The following is an 18,441-nucleotide window of genomic DNA, read 5'->3' as shown; positions in this document are numbered from 1 at the left end:
ATCAAAGGTAACACACAACCATAGTTCAGAGATCCCAAAATGTAAGAAAAATCTGTACCTTGGGATCAATAAAACATGATATCATTATTAGCTAGTAAGAAATATTTATTGGGGCACCTGAGTGGCTCAGTTGGTTAAGTGTCCAACGCTTGATTTCGGCTTGGGTCATGATCTCACAGTTTGTGAGATTGAGCCCCACATTGAGCTGTCAGCACAGAGCCTGCTTGTGACTCTCTCTTTCTCTCCTTATCTCTCTGTCCCTCCACTCCTCATGCTCTTTCTCTCTCTCTCAAAATAAATAAATAAAAAACATTTTTAAAAATCTTAAAAATTTTTTTAAAAAGAAATATTTATTGAGGACCTTCTATTGTCCATAGTTTCAGTATTAGGAACTATTAGGTAAATAAAAATACTATGTACATAGTTCCTGACCTTGGGAGATTTAAAGCCCAATTAAAAAAGAAAACACGTGTGAAAAATTAGCTAATGACATGAATTAACTAACAACATGTAAAAGTTACATAAAACATATTACAAAAGCTTATAAACATAGTTGAAGCTTCATTTCCAAAATATAATTCTTCTTACCTTAAAAAATGATAGCTTTAATTTTGGGGATTAGTCAGAAAAGAAAGAATCACGGTATATTTATAATCAAATGCCATAGGTGTTGTGTTATTTTATTTTTGTTTAATACTCAGAGTTAATGTTGAACATTAACAATCCTCTTCAAGTATTTCTGGGCACATACTAATTACAGAAACTAACTCTTATATATAGCTCTACTAAACACATCAAAAATACTGTAGAAAGAAATAAAGGTAAGAGATTGCAACTTGAGTTTAAAAAAATCTCAGATAAATTACTTCAGTGGTCCAAGTTCGATCTTCAGTTTTCCTGTACTCTCTCATAAACTAATCAGAAAGAGATCAACAAATTTTATTGGAAAATATGGGTGAGGATATACGAACATCTTCTCAGTCAATAAATATTACTTCTGACTAAATTATTTTTCTAAGAAAACATTAAGACTTAAACTACCTAAATTACTTCTCAGAAGAAAATAGAGTTTGATGCCCTGGGAACTGAGGCCAGAAGCCATCAAATATCAGTTTTAAACAGATTCAATTCAAAACTACATCTATTTGGAAACAGGCAGTTGTATACTGCTGACACAGGTTTATTTTGTGTTCCGGCTTTCAAAAAAGTAATTCTTGTTTTAAATGAAGAAGTTATGCATAGCAAGAATTTAGATTATCCTTCATAGCGCCAACGTGAATAAGATGGATGTGCCAAAAGAGTCAGAGATCACTATTAAACTAAAGGAAAAGAGAACACTGAGCATCATTTATCTCAAGGGCCATTTCCTGTGATTTCTATATGTGAGATGTTGTACAAACTGTGGCAGCAATCACAAAGAAATAAAAACGTATCCCTGTCCAATCTAATCTAATAACAAAGGCATTAAATTAACTCGAATAAGTATATAGTAAAATATAATCAGCATTATAATAGAGTTACAAGCAAAATGCAACAGTACACATCATTTCTGTTGTTGATGTCTTAGAAAGCTTTAGGGAAGCGTTGGCATTTTAAACAGATCTTGAACAATGGGTGGGATTTTAATAACTGGAGTGGAGAGAAAAAATCATTCTGGGCTAAAGGAAAGCAAGGAATGTTTAGGGAGTTGTGCCCTATCAGGAAGTGCGTCTGGTGGAAGATAAGAGAGAAGATGATAAGCAGCTAGACTGGGGAGACTCTTCAAACCCAAGCTAAAGGGCTGGTTTTCAGAAAGGAGGTTTAAGTATCCAAGTTTTGAGTGACCAAGGTTGTGCCTTAGGAAGACTAACTAGACAGCAATGTGCAGGATTGACTGGAGGAGATAGGCTGGAGGTGAACAGATCATTTAGGAAGCTACTGTAATCATCTTAGCAAAAGGTACTGGAAGGAAAAGGCTCAAGTATGAAAAACTTTCCGAAGGAGAAATGATAGGATTAAATGTCAATCAGCTGGGTAGGATTAATCTGATGCTTGCAGCATGGGTAACCCAGGGGATAGACAGGAAGTATATAATCAGTGATGCGGGAGCCATAGGAACCCTTGACATTGAACTGTATGTTTTTAAAGGGGAAGGAAAGGTAGTGGTGAATTTTAGAGTATGCAGGTTTTATGGAATTTTGTTGTTTGAGCAGAAGGTTCAGAATCGAAAACCATTCAAGATGCCTTCCAGCTCTGTTTTGCCTGACTGTCCATAGAATAGGTATTTATGAACTGCCTTTGGCTGTATTCCATTGGCCTACACATCCACTAAACAAATATTTCGTGGGTGTTTACTGTGTGCCAGTGACTGTTCTAGACAGTTGGGGCAAATCAGTGAACAAAACAGAAAAAAATTCTTGCTGTCAAGGCACTTCCATTTCAGTAGGAAGTGACAGACAATAAATGACATACATAAATAAAGAAATGAAGTATATTATGCGTTAGAAGTAAAAACATATAGGGCATAAAAAAAGAGAGAAGACTATGAAATATAAGGACTGGTGATTCTGGGCCAGGGCTAGGGATATAGTTTACACGGAGAGATGTCACAAGTCACAGCATTTGAACCATTGTGCAGTGTTAATATCTAAGGATGCTGTTGGGACAATGCTCACTGCATTCCCCAGCTTCCTCTTAATGAAAGCATATGAAAGAGTCATTATGTTTCTATAGACTCCCTGACTCCTCACTACCACCTCACCTAACTGATCCCATTTCTCTCTTGGCACTAATGACCATAAAGCTGAAAGCTAAATTTGAGATCTTTCTCCAAAACATGTATGGAGCCTCATGGCACTTTTTTGTACTTGTTTTTATACTTTGTTTCCTTACTGCCTTGACTTTTTCACATACTTTTATCTTCTTGTGTATCTATCTATCTATCTATCTATCTATCTATCTATCTATCTATCTAGAGAGACAGACAGAGAGAAAGAGAATGAGCCAGGTAGGGGCAGAGAGAGAGGGGGGAACAATGGATTCGAAGCAGGCTCTGTGCTGACAGCAGAGAGACCAATAACAGGGCTCAAACTCACAAACCATGAGATCATGACCTGAGCTGAAGTTGGATGCTTAACCAACTGAGCCATCCAGGTGCCCCATATTTTTGTCAGCTAAAATCCAATCTAGAACTCTTAAAGTATAAAGAAATACGCAAAATTAAACTGCTAAAGTTGCCTTTTTTATGGTTTTGAAGTCTTTTTGATACCAAAATTAGTGGCTTTAATTAAGGTCAACCTTGTTGAAATACTACATTTAAATACTTACCCTATATGTAATCCCATGAGAGGTATATTTGCTTTCCCTACAGTCACAGACACTTCTGGTACTTACATGAAATTCACGCAGCCAGTGCCAGCAGGTGGGGCAATCCAGACGAAGCTGAGGTTGGTTGTGGGCAGATGACTCACATGAGAGGCCACCACACTGCACATAAACTGGTTACCAAACTGGTGGTCAGACATGATTCCTGAGAGACAGAAAGGAAGGGAAGCTGTCATAAAAACAAATAAAACAAAGTCTTTCTTACCATGACACTAACAAGAGTTTCTGGACCTTTTTCTTTCATGTTAAGATTCATCATGCTGTTTGACTTTCCTGTAAGCTTTGCAACTTTCTAACAACACATTTTGTTGTTAGAAGGATATTCATCATTTAAACCATTTTTGTTAAGGAGCAATCTACTAATTTCATTGCTATTGTATTTTCTTTGCTTTGATTTTATGGACTGGTCTTAGTCCATCACCAAAGACCACCAGGACCACACCTATAATATGACAAGGTTGGATTTATTGGAAGCGTTTACAGCAAATGAGACCAAATATTCTTGGAAACTGGGAAGTACCTCAGTAAGAGGATGTTAGCAAAGGCTTGTTAAAATATTTGTATTTGTGTTAAGTTATTTAAGAGAGGATGGTGATCTATCTGTCCTGGGAATTTCCTGATTTTAGTACTGAAAGTCCTGCATCCTGGGATTCCCTAATCTTGCTGGGGAGGTTACAGGGTTAGGTAGGTTTGCTTCTGGATTTGGTGTTATCAGAAAGTGGGACAATTTTATCACTGAGTATCTTAATAATTTTTATCTGGGAGATATGAGGAATGGCATAGGCCAAAGTTGTGACTGATAAAAAAGCAGCACAGTCATGTTAGCTTAGAGAGAGATGGTCATTTTTGTGATTTGCACCGTGTTCTTGATTTTGCCTGCCTGTGTTCAGACATGATTACAAAGTGGTCTGGGTTTTGGCTCAAGCCATCAGTTTAAAGGTGGCCTTGTCCTATGCTGATATTCTCTAAAACTGCTTACATTCCACATGAGAGTACCATGACTGAGCTGTGGGCACCAGGTCAGCTCCCAGCGGAACTATCAGGGGATGCTTTTTTTTTTTAATAAGATGATTTATCTTATGTTTACCTCAGATATAAAATATTAACCAATAACTCAATAATAAGAAAATAAACTCAATTTTTTAAAAATAGGCAAAAGACACGAATAGACACCTCACCAAAAGATACACAGATGGCAAATACATGAAAAGATGTTCAACATTCTATGCTATGACAGCATGGCAAAGTAAAACAACAACGAAATGCCAATTCACTATTACATGGCCACAGTGCAAAACACTGACAACACCAAATGCTGGTGAGGATGTGGAACAACAGGAACTCTTATTCACTGCTGGTGAGAATGCAAAACAGTACAGCCACTCTGGAAGACACTTTGGCATTTTCTTACAAAAATAAACATACTCTTACCATATGACCCAGCAATCATGCTCCATGGTATTTACCCAAATAAATGAAAGATTTCTGTCCACACAAAAACCTGCACATGGATGTATACAGCAGTCTTACTCATCATTGTCAAAGCTTGAAAGCAACCAAGATATCCTTCAATAAGTGAATGGAAAAATAAATTGTGGTACATCCAAACAATAGAGTATTATTCAGGGCTAAAAGGAGATGAGCTATCAAGCCATGAAAAGGCATGCATAAGTAAATGCAGTCTGCTAAATGAAAGAAGCCGATCTGGAAAGGCTACATACTATATGATTCCAACAATATGACCCTCTGGCAAAGACAAAACTATGGAGACAGTAAAAAGATTACTAGTTGCCAGGGGTTAGGAGGGAGGCAAAGATTAACAGGTGGAACATAAAGGATTTTTAGGGCAGTGAAACTATTCCATTTAATAGTGGATACATGTCATTATATATTTGCTAAAACCCATAGAATGTCCAACACTAAGAGTGAATCCTAATGTAAACTACAGGACTTTGAGTGGTAATGATGTGTCAGCGTAGGTTAATCTGTTGTAACAAATATATCACTGTAGTGCAGGATGTAGCCAATAGTAGAGAGTTGGGGGGGGGGAGTGGGGGTACATGGGAAATGCCTGTACCTTCCATTCAATTTTGCTGTGACCTAAACGTGCTCTAAAAACAAAGTTCGTTAATAAAAATATGAATAAAACATTTCCAGGAAGGAGCAATTAAGTAAAAATTCATTTCCTGGGTATGTAAACTTAGGTGAATGACTTACTCTATCTGAGACCCAGTTTTCTTGCCTATAAAATGGAAATACCATGTCCCCTCCACCATAAAGTTATTGTGGGAATTAAATGATCCAATACACATGGAAGCATCTAATACAGTGCCCCATGTAGGAAGGTGCCCTTCCTACATGTCATCCTAATAGTTCATACATTCCTCATCATAGCACTTGACCATCTTTCCAAGGAGTCTGTGGGGAACTGCACTTTTAATTTTTATATTCCAAGCAAGTATCACAATGCCTGATACATCACAGATATTCAAGAAATATTTTTCTCAATAAATACAAGAATGACTTAACTTAAAAAATTAAAAAAACAACAGAAATTATACCTCATACGTTATATTACCTAGTGAAAAAGAATCTTCTAGAATAGAAGTATAGGTCATATTGGACAAAGCAATAGAAAAACAGGTCTATATATTTTGACATATCCCAGTGATGCCCTTTTTCACATTCAAGTTTTTATTTTTTCAAGCTACGTCTTGAGGCAAAATTCATCAAGTCAGAAACCACAAGGTTAGGGAGGATAAGAGACTTCCCAGGGAAATCACAGAGTGCCACAGGAGACTCAGCGGCCATGACTCAGGAACTGCCACTCCACTCTGGTTGGGCATAAAGCAGAAATTCTGTGTGTGTGGAAAATGACACAGCTGCAGGAGTCAGCCTGACCAAAAAGGAAAACAAAAGTTCCAGCCACAATCATGTGGGAAGGGAAATGAATCAAACAAAATAAGGTCTCAGGGTTTCACAGCCTTGGTAACAGGATTCATATTCAAAATCTCCCCATTCTTCAAAACCCCTCCTAGAAAGTGAGTCAATGCCCAGACTGCATATTACTACATGACAACTTGTAAAAGTAGCTATATTGCTGTTGTTACATCGTCCCCTGCTCTGAGTAAATACGCCACAGAACAACATTCTTGCAATCCAACAGTCTGGCACAGCAGTTCCCCAACATGGCTGCACAGTGGCACCATCTGAAGCGATGGAATAAATTCTGGTTCCTAGAGATTCTGAGTCAACTGGTTTGGGATAAAGCCTGGGTTTTAGGAGTTTCAGAAGCTCACCAAGCAATTCCAATGTGTAGCCAAGAAAATGTTGAAAATGTGTCTTAGTAAAATGTTGTCCAGGCCTCAGGGCTTAGAATAATATGGACACGGTACCAATATACAGTTTGGAAGTATCCAGCAGTGACTGACACAATGGCCCCGAGAGTAATGCAAAATATCCCATCCTTTACCCACTACTGTTAGAACCACCCAAACATGTATTCTGGGGCCTTTTTATGTATCTTCACATACTATGAGTGTGTTGTGCTCCTTACTTTTTTAACAAAGAGCACTAGCATATTATACTGTTACCATATTTTATTTAGTTTTACTTTTTAACTGAAGTATAATTAACACACAATGTTAGTTTCAGGGGTACAATATAATGATTCAATAATTCTGTACATTACTCCATGCTCATCGTAATCCCCTTTTATGTTTCACCTACCCCCCTCCACCTCCCCTCTGGCAACCATCAGTTTGTCTTTTGTACGTAAGAGTCTATGTTTTTTATCTCTTTTTCTCTTTGTTTATTCATTTGTTTTGTTTCTTAAATTCCACATAAGAGTGGAACCATATGGTATTTGTCTTTCTCTGTCGGACTTATTTCACTTAGCATTATAACCTCTAAGTCCACCTATGTTGTTGCAAATGGCAAGATCTCCTTTCTTTTATGGCTAACATTCTACTTTGTGTGTGTGTGTGTGAGTGTGTGTGTGTACATATACACACACACACTCACACACACACACACACACACATCTTCTTTACCCATTCATCTGTGGATGGACATTTGAGTTACCACATTTTAATTGGCATTTTCTTTGAAAATATGTAAGGGTTGGCAGAGTTACAATGATTAGAAAACATCTTAATATCAACCAGCAGAAAAAAATAGTATTTACAGTATACAGTATACAGTATATCTATTTTGGATTAAACACTCTGTTAGGCTCTGTGGAGGTATATAGAAAACATGTAGGACATAATCCTTATCTTGAAATGACTAGAGCTGGAAAAAGAAAACTGGAGCAAACGTACATTGTAAATAAAACATCTGGAAAATAAGTGCTGAATGAGTGGTATTTGTGAAAATTACAAAATAGGAGAAGAGTGATTAATAAAGACAATTATAATAATGATTATAATAATTCTTATTAAGCACTTACTATGGCCTGCTGCTTTTGTGTTTCGTGAATATGAACTTATTTGAGGCTCTTCAACCCTATGAAGTAGGTGCTGTTATCTTCTCTTTACCTATTAGGACCCTGAGACAATGGAGATAAAGGAACTTGCTCGTGCTCAAAGAGAAAGTGGATAGTATAGCCTGAATCCAAACCAGTGCCCCTGCTATCCAGTCAGATATTAAAGAGGGAGGCTGGAGTTGAGTCTTGAGAGAAAAGCCAAGATTTCCCATATCTGTTTTTATTTACACGAGGCAGCAGGGAATAACCAAGAGACTATCCCCTCACTCTGCCATGCACTGCTGCATGACCTTGTCAGGGAACCCCTTCTCAAGCTTCAGTTCTGACATCTGTAAACTGCTGGTCCGTGATCACTAAGAACCCCTCCAGTTCCATGGCTCTCTGAGTACAATCTAAATAACCAGAAGAAAGATGGGAGGACATCTCACAAAGGCAGACACAATGAGCAGCGATGTAAATATAAAATGAGAACCAGGAGAATGAGCAGTCAGACTCAGCTTCCAGGGATCTATGAAACACAATTTACTGCATCCGCCACAGTGATCTTCTTAATGGCTTGTGTCATGAAAGACATATGCCATCTAATTAATGTATGTGATTTGGGAACCTATTCTTGGGATAACTATAATTTGAATTTGATAATGAATTTAAATTTATGATGGTGCTTTCCCTACTGCATGCTGGATAATGGGATGCATATTGGGTTTTTAATATGACTTGAAAAAGGAAAAACAGGATCTATAATAGAAATTAATTACATGTATCTCAGGGAGATATATACTTATTAAATGTGTATGTGTGTACTGTAGCAATACTAAAGATTTTATGTTCATTATTGTGGTTATGTGTAAACTCTTATCCAAAAAATGTTCATGGGGAACCTCTTCCTCAGAGATAAAAAGCTGTACTTTTCCAAGTATACTATGGACTAAGAGAAAATCAGCACTTCAAGAAGTATGGCTCTCCTGATCTATCTTTGGGCAAAGAAAGTAAAGCATAATTTCAAACTCTGAAGTTCTACAAGATGGGTAACTTGTCTAGAAAAATTTTAAAGCATCCATGTTATGAACACATTTTCCTTTTGAATACTGTGTATGTACACTTGAACAATATAGAATATTCCCAATCTAGCTGTAATTTCTATATTAAGAAACAGTCAATATAACTCTTTGACATAGTATGGGTGTTTTAAATTCATTAAGTCATTCACACCACTGAATATCTAGTTTAAAAATATCTTAATATTTGTCTTAATTGAAGTTGTGGTTGAAGGATACAAATCTGTACCACAGCTTCCTTTATCTACATTATACTTCTGCAAGATTAGGCTCACGGTGTCTTTAATTGTTCTAAAGTTGCTTCCATGATTCCTTTTAAGACAGTGATACACATTACTTTGCCTTCTGGGATGTCATTTTCCTTGACAAGTCTTCAGTTATTTTAAGTTTGTGACTAAACCTTGTATGAACTCCATTTTCCCACAGGAATACTTTTCTATGCTTTTAATGTGCACACCTTGGATCTTCAGAACTGTAACTAAAATTTCTATAATCTCCCCATCTCTAAAATAAAATGTACAGATTCTCATAAAAATGTAGGCTATTCACTTCCAGGAAACACACTGAAGACTTTATTACCCCAAATAACCAATGTAGTAGGAAAATGACACATTCTTTTTGGGTTTATTCTGTATTTTATAGATTAAAGATGTGGATCACTCAAATCTGTTTAGTTTGTAATTTGCCATGGTTAGTGCTAAAGTGGGTAGAAACATATCCTGGTTTATTCTCATGGTTTTCCAGAACTGAGATATCTGTGGATGAGATATTTCCAAAGAAAGGGCAAGTACATTAATATTATAGATCTTTGTTTGTGGAAAATGTAACTTTTATACATAAAATGATGAAAACTTAAAAGAAATATTATTTTATCATTTCAAACACTTCCAGAAAATATGGTAGAATGTTTTATCAGGGAGTTTTAGGAATTTATTAACATGTCTACATAAAAAGTGGAAGATAAGACAAGTATTTAAGGTGATTACTACTTGCTTTTATTTTTATCATTTGCTCTTTTCTTAAAAGGGGTATCTAAAGACTTCCATCATGTAATAAAAAAAATAGACACTTCTGCAAATCTAGTTTGGAGAGTTAGTGTTATATTGTAAGTGAATAGAGAAAATGAATTATAGAGTTCCTTTTAGTCATTGTTTAAATCTTTTCATTTGATTTAAATACAAGTAACTGTTTACTTACAGAATTTGACTTTTCTATTATTTGCCTTCTTTGCTAGGTCAATGTACTCAAACATTTCAACAAAGCCAAACACGATATTATATGGTAATATAATTTACATGGTAAAAAGTAATCACAGAACTTTCTGGAAACATCCTTATTGCACCTTATTTGTGAAGCACCAGTCTGATGAAAATGGATATGAAAAGAATAGCTCTTAAATAGTGCTTCTAGATAATGAATAGTCTGTGCACACATGCTCACACATATACACTGGGTATGTTTAATTTTTAAAACATTGATTTAAAGGCATCTGGTCTCATATTTAAGTCTAGAAGCAAAAAGCACTAAAACCTTTAAAATCATTCTGAAATTGTACACCTATCAGCGTAAGTTAGAAATGTATGAGGATTCATGCTATTTACACACCTTTTGTCAGCTGTATAAAAAGATCTTATTCCATGTCAACCCGATTCTTTCCTCACTCATTGCAATTACAAAAAAAAAAAAAAATGAGAATTACTGCTGCTGCCTTCCCTCTCTGTTCCTCTCCCAGCACTACCATTTACCAAATGCCTTCTCTGTGCCCAGTGTTTTATCCATATTATTACCTTACTACTATTGGAGGGGCAGTAGACAGGAAAGGTTGACAGCACAGACCCTGGAGGCATTCTGCCTGGGTTCAGATCCTTGCTCCACTACCAAGGAGCTATGGAATTGGGGCAGGGTACTCAAAAACTCTGTTCCTCAGTTTCCTCTCCAGGAAAATAGAGATGGCAATAATAGGGTGGCTGTGAAGATTAAATGAGTGCACAGCACATAGTTAGCACTATATATGCTAAATATTATCATTCCCATTTTAGAGACAGAATTATCAAGAACCAGTGATCTTAAGTGATTTGTAAGGATAACAGAACTAGTAAATGACACTTGAGCACATCTTTTTTTATTTTTATTTTTTAATATAAATTTATTGTCAAATTGGTTTCCATACAACACCCAGTGCTCATCCCAACAGGTGCCCTCCTCAGTGCCCATCACCCACCCTTCCCTCCCTCCCACCTCCCATCAACCCTCAGTTTATTCTCAGTTTTTAAGAGTCTCTTATGGTTTGGCTCCCTCCCTCTCTAACTTTTTTTCCTTCCCCTCCCCCATGGTCTTCTGTTAAGTTTCTCAGGATCCACATAAGAGTGAAAACATCTTTTATCTCACACTGTGCACTGGCTTCTTCCCTACCTATATCCTTAAGTGGGAGTACCTCACTTCTGGGGCAGACTCCTGTCCTGATCCAAAAGAAATCCTGTCCAAATCCAGTGATGGAGAGCAAACCACCTGAGAGTAAGCAGGAAGAGGACCCCCTCCTCTAAGTACAAACTCAGGTCCTCCTCCTCCACCACCCCCTGTCCAAACACCTTAATTTCTTTAAAAAATTTTTTTTAAATATTTATTTACTTTTGAGAGAGACAAAGAGAGGGAGAGAGAGAGAGAACGAGCAGGGGAGGGGCAGAGAGACAGACACTGAATCTGAAGCAGGCTCTAGGCTCTGAGCTGTCAGCACTGAGCCCAACACGGGGCTAGAACTCATGAAATGTGAGATCATGATCTGAGCTAAAGCTGGACACTTAATCGACTGAGCCATGCAGGTACCCCCAAAACACCTTCATTTCTCATCAGATAGTTACTGGATACTCTTTGTCCTCTTGGTAGACACATCTCTGAGTTGAATATGATGTGAGACATCTTTAGGTCAAAAGTGCTCCCCTAAAGGGCAAAGCCATGCAGTTATACTTAGGTCTATGTGGCCACTGCATTTGACAGAGTAGCAACCTTTCCAACGAGCTATGTAAAAGTTGGTATTAACCGAAGTTCTCTGATCCATCCACTGGTTCACAGTATACCTCTGCTACCTTTCCTCCTAACACTGCATACAACTCCACCCCCTCATTAACAGTTGCCTGGTGGCAGTTAATCACTACATATTGTCTGCCCCTAGCTTTTCCAAGCTAACTGCACCACACTGGCTACCTGTCCAGAACTATATTTTGCCTCACACTCTGGTGCCTGCTTCGCTGAATTGTCCTGGTGTGTGTAGGATTCATAGTACAACTTCCAGGCTAGAAGTCAGATTTAACACATTTGCAGGCCAGAAAAATCCAGAAAGGAAGAGGCTTTAAAGACATAAACCCCAGTCAATGAAGGAGGCTGAAAAGAGTCTCAGCAAGGCTTTCTTTAAAAAACAAAACATCTGGGGCGCCTGGGTGGCGCAGTCGGTTAAGCGTCCGACTTCAGCCAGGTCACGATCTCGCGGTCCGGTCCGTGAGTTCGAGCCCCGCGTCAGGCTCTGGGCTGATGGCTCGGAGCCTGGAGCCTGTTTCCGATTCTGTGTCTCCCTCTCTCTCTGCCCCTCCCCCGTTCATGCTCTGTCTCTCTCTGTCCCAAAAATAAATAAAAAACGTTGAAAAAAAAAAAATTAAAAAAAAAAAAACAAAACATCTGGAGCGCCTGGGTGGCTCAGTCGGGTAAGCGTCCAACTTCAGCTCAGGTCATGATCTCACAGTCTGTGAGTTCAAGCCCCGTGTAGGGCTCTGTGCTGACAGCTCGAAGCCTGGAGCCTGCTTCCGATTCTGTCTCCCTCTCTCTCTGCCCCTCCCCTGCTCATGCTCTGTCTCTCTGTCTCAGAAATAAACATTAAAAAACAAGACATCTTGCATAACTGAAACATTATACCCATTGAATAGCAACTCTCCATTTTCCCTTCACCCCCAGCCCCTGGCAACCAACATTCATTCTATTCTCTGCTTCTATGAATTTGACTATTTTAGATACCCCATATAAACAGAATCATGCAGGATTTGTCCTTCAGTAACTGGTTTATTTCACTTGGTTAGGTTCATCTATGTTGTCACATATGGCAGGATTTCCTTCTTTTTAAAGGCTGAATAATACTCCATAGTAAGTATATACTACATTTTCTTTACCCATTCATCCATTGATGGGCATTTAGGTTGTTTCCATACCTTGGCTATTGTGAACAGTGCTGTAGTGAACATGGAAGTACAGATATTTCTTCAAGATTCTGATTTCAATTCTTCCGGATATCTACCCCTAAGTGGAATTGCTGGATCATATGTTATTTCTATTTTTAATTTTTTTGAGGAATCTTCATTGTTTTCCATAGTGCCTATACCTTTCTGTATTCCTACCAATACTGCATAGGAGTTGCCATTTACCCACATCCTTGCCAACACACCTTTTTTTTTATAATAGCCATCCCAACAATTGTGAGATGATATCTCACTGTATTTTTTATTTGGATTTCTCTGATGATTAGTGATGTTGACCATCTTTTCATATACCTACTGGCTATTTGTACATCTTTGGAGAAATGTCTGTTTAAGTTCTTTGTCCATTTTTTAATCAGGTATTTGTTTTTATACTGTTGAGTTGTAGGAGTTGCTGTTCAACAGATATAAAGTTTCAGTTATGCAAGATGAATAAGTTGTAGAGTTCTGCTATACAACATTGTGTTATAGTTAGCAATACTGTGCATATAAAAATTTGTTGAGAGCTGGGGCACCTGGGTTGTTCACTCTGCTGAGCAGCCAACTCTTGATTTCGGCTCAGGTCATGATCTCACAGTTGGTGAGACCAAGTCCCATATCAAGCTCCATCTGAGAGCACGGAGCCTGCTTGGGATTCTCCTCTCCTTTCTTTCTGCCCCTCCTCCTGCTTGTGCTCTCTCTCCCTTTCTCTCTCAAAATAAGTAAATATTAAAAAACAACTGTTGAGAGTAGATCTTATGTTAAGTGCCCTTACTATAACAAAAAAATGAATAAATAGATAAGAAAAATTAAGAAAAAACAAAACTATAGACTGTTACAGACTATAACTCCAAGCCCTATAAGCCACCTACAGGATTCTCAAACCTCTCTCTCCTCCTCTTTCCTCACTGTCAAAGAATTGCTCAGCTAATTGCATTAGGTAGTTTAATGCAATACCAGAATTACTCTCCAGCACCCTGGTTCAAAACTCTGCTTATCCTAGTTTGTAAAAGGTGGAGGAGAAGAAGGGGAAGACCCTGGACAGAAAAATAACACCTAACATTTTCTGAGTATTTAACGATGCAGGTAAAGTTCTAAGTATTTTGCAAAGATTAACTCACTTATTCATTAAAAATCCTAAGAAGTATTATTATTATTCCCATTTTGCAGATGAGGAAACTAAGGCTTGAAGAGGTTAAATAAGTTGTCCAAAGTCACTAGTCTCTACAGGGACCACTTGAGATCCAGCCCTGTCACTTATTAGTGGTGCGATCTTGAGCAAGGTAACTTAAACTCCCTAAGTCTTATCATCATTATTTATGTAGACAATAATAAGATACACTTAATAGAACCATGTAAATGGTTAAGTAATAATTCATTCTGTGAGAATTAAATGCTAAAGTGTCTGTAAACCGACTATGGGAGTGCTCATTAAAGGCTGAAATTTTATTTGCAGATTTAAGAACATATCCCAGTCCTTCTCTGTTTTTACCACATTCACAGAAAATTCCCCTTTAAATAAATAAGTGATCTGCAGACTTATCACCCAGACTAAGCATGAAGCCCAGGCCAAATATAAACAAGGGGCATGACAACCCCTGGCTAATCTGAGAAAGCTTCTATATGAAAAACAGGATCTGATTATCTTAACTGTACCTCCAGATTGGCTGATCTAAAAGAATTATCTCTAGTAAAGCTATCTCTAAATAACTAGAGACTGGTGGCATATAGAAATAGCTCCAGGTCAAAGTGCTTTATCAAATATTTTATCAGTGTTTAAGTGAATAACCCAGTCTTCTGGCTTTAAATGCCCAACATCTTAAAGGAACAGTGAATCCTCCTCCCTTTTCCCCTCTTGTGACCATCATAGCTCATACTGTCATGGTAATATCTGTGAGTTGATCCTGTTTCCAATTTAGTCTATGACAGTGTGTCTCAACCTTTCTGTTTTGTTTCATTATTCCTCCAAGAAGCCTTTTCAGGGATTTGCCTCAAATTGTCCCTATCCCATGAAATTTTATATAAAATATAATGTCATCGAAGCCCTACTCTCAGTTGCAAACCACAGAATACAATCTACCTAATTAAAGGAATTTTGAGTGATATTAGGTAGTTTCTCTGGGAGATACAGAAAAATAAACTTGGATGCTGTACAGCAAGGAGTGATGTCCATAGGGCCGGTCCAACATAACACAACAGTTGCCACTGCCCATTCCTTGACATCAACCATATTTGGACTAAAGTAACAGAACATTCAACTCAACTATACCAAAAAATATCTAAGAACTTTTCATGAGTGCATGTGATTGAATATGTATTTCCCCATGCTCAGTCCCCAGCTCATATGCACTCTTTTATATCCAAATCTCATGAGGGTGGGTCTGGATAGTAGGAGGAAACTACGTTATACACCTTCACCTCTAGAAAGGAAGTGCAGGAGTTCTATTTTGGAATGGTGGTGTTCACAATGTGGGAAACTTTATAAAAATGTTGGATAATTATAAATGGTATAGGTCTACTACAGAGGTCAAGTTCAAGGTCTATATAAAATTCTGGGTTTTTTTTAAAATCTAAAAATAGCCAAAACAACTGATAGCCTTAAACAAACATGACTTTTAGGACTATGTCCATGAACATTGAGTTTTTTATCCCTTACCCTGAGTGGGGATTCTGCCAAAGGAAACAAATTGCTTATAGCAGTCAATCTATTTGATGGAAAGGAGCAAAGGCTCCCTATACCCTTCCTAACAGATTTCCCAAGGAGTCACATCAGAACAGATAATGGGCCTCTATTTTCTGATTCCAGATGGTATAAATCTTTAGTAAATGGCAGAGATCCTTTTCACAATCAGAGTTCCTGCTAAAGGAGGAACATTAATGAGGTAGCATAATATTTATTATCTCAGTTATGGAACACCATCTATCTAGTCTTAGAATTATTACCAACCTCTGTCCCCACCCCAGTCAATCAATAAGGAAGTCCTTCTGATGTCACTTTAAAAACGTTTCAGTCTGCCCCCTCTTGCCTATCCTTCCTCCTATGCCTTATTTCAGGCTTTCATTATCTCTTTTTTGACCAGTACCAACAATTCCCTAATTTTTGTTTCTTTTGAGTTCAGTTTTGCTTTCTCAGGCTCATTCTCAGTATATATACCTTTCTAAAATGCAAATCTGATTTCATCATTCCACTGATTTAAATCCTTCAATGGCAATCCATATTTACAGAAGTAGGCCTAAGTTCTGCAACATGACATTCTGTCATCTATCTCTCTGGACTCATTTATCATGACCCTTATTCAAACTTCACATTCCATCATGACAAAACTATATATAGCTATGTATACACACCTCTGGTTTTGCACTTGTTCTCTCTGCCTACACCAGAGGTCAGCAAACTATGCCTCATGGGTCAAATCTGGGCCATAGCCTGTGGTTGTATTACTACTGAGCTAAGAATGAGCTTTTATATTTTGAAAAGTTGTAAAACAAAAATAAAAATATGCAATAGAGACCTACCATTATGACCTGAAAAGCCTAAACTATTTACTATCTGGCCACTTACAGAAAAAGTTTGCTAACCCCTGGCCTAAGTACCCTTTCTTCTTCTGACTTGGCTAAACTCTTACTCATCACTTAATACACATACAGGATCATAAACTGTCTCCTCCATGAAATTCTCCTGTACAACTCCTTCCTGTATCCAAGGTTAACATTAGGAACATCTCCATGGTCTCATAATGCTCAGAGAATAGTTCTGCTATTGAACCTAGTAAGTGCATTACAGAGAGTTATCTGTATTCTCCATTAGACTGTTAGTTATGTGTTACAAATTTTTTAACCACAAAATCAAGGATAGGCATATAATAGAAGTTTATGGAATGAAATGTTGCTGAATAAAGGAGTTGCTATTGACATCATGTGGTATCCCAGTAATTTATATGACAGGTGCTCTCCATGGTACTGAAGGGACTTCTTACAGTTCCTTTCCAGGACCTTAGCTTTTGTTTCCCAATTACCTTCACCAGCCTCTATAATGACTTCATGACTTCTGCCACTTTCCAATCAACTGCCTATAGAATAAAAACTCTTGTCCAACTTTCTCCTTCCCCAATTAACTATACATACCTTTTGGTAAAGGTATGTATAGTTTACCAAATAGTCGCATTTGTTTACCAAATAGTCATATGCTCCCCTACATGCTCTAGCCTCTCTGTAGTTCCAAAGGGCCATATGAATAATTTTGGCCAATGGGATATAAGCAGAAATTAGTCTACTATGTCCTAATTGAAGCACAGAATAGACTGAGCCCACCAGGTTCCTTTATTCCACTGCTTTAATGGCAGTAGAAGCCACACACTGAGATAGCATAGCAACAATATGGAAATATAGATTGCTGAATCCCTGCATGGAGGACAACTACCCTAAAGAATCCCTAATTTATACAGAACTGTTTAATTAAGCTGAAATTTGGGGATTAACTTTTTACCATAGCAAAACTGAATTTCTGTGATTAATACTTCCTTTTAATATAATGCTTATCATAGTTGATTTACTTCTATTTCCTTAACTAGATTATAACTTTCTTAAAAGAAGTGATTTGATCCATTGGTTTTGCAAAGCATCATTCAATAATTACTTGCTAAATGGATGAACAGACTTCTACGTCTGCTTTCCTCTTCTCTATGACATTTCCTACTTTCAAGAACAACAATCTGTTTATTTTACAGCAGTCAAAGGAAAACTGTGATGAGTATCGTTTCCTCCTATGTGAAATATGGAAAACAATAGTACCTGCCCCACTGGATTACATAATTAATGTATGTGTTTCAAACTATGCTCAGTATATAATAAATATATTATATAAATGTTGGTTTTTACTACATTACTAAAACTTTTTAGGAGCCCTAAATTTCCATCCATGTTCCCACTGACTTACAAAACAAATGATTTTTTTTTTCTGGTAAAGGCACTGCATTCGATAACTCTAGTCTTTTATTATGAAATTAATAAATTTAAAAATATTAAATCACATATAATACAAAACATACAGTTTAAACATGTATGATATTACAATTATTGCAAACACTTTATTTACATCATGATGGAAGCTTAAGTACCATAAGAAAGCACTGACAATGAATGAATTCTGACAATGAAATACATTTCATGTTTTCAGCTCATGTGATTCCAAATCACATAAAAAATACTAATACATTTTTAAAGACAAATCACAGAAAAATATGATGTATACTACTTTAATTTAAATTTTATTAAAATTGTGGCTCAGTCAGTTGAGCATCTGACAGACTCAGGTCAT

General features: G+C 37.2%; 1 protein-coding gene across 3 annotated transcripts in view; it reads right to left on the bottom strand.

The window, feature by feature from the left end:
* Positions 1–18,441, bottom strand: part of RELN (reelin) — a 525,148-nt gene that overhangs the window by 368,638 nt on the left and 138,069 nt on the right. For all 3 annotated transcript variants that reach the window (XM_019451245.2, XM_019451247.2, XM_053898155.1), the window contains exon 3: positions 3,373–3,508. In XM_019451245.2, the coding sequence (XP_019306790.2) occupies positions 3,373–3,508 (136 nt within the window). The remainder of the gene's footprint in view (positions 1–3,372; positions 3,509–18,441) is intronic.

The sequence above is a fragment of the Panthera pardus genome, unplaced genomic scaffold (assembly GCF_024362965.1).
Source record: "Panthera pardus isolate Hobbes unplaced genomic scaffold, ASM2436296v1 HiC_scaffold_8, whole genome shotgun sequence".
NCBI lineage: Eukaryota > Metazoa > Chordata > Mammalia > Carnivora > Felidae > Panthera > Panthera pardus.
The sequence above is the reverse complement of the archived record's forward strand: the minus strand, read 5'-3'. Positions and strand labels throughout refer to the sequence as shown.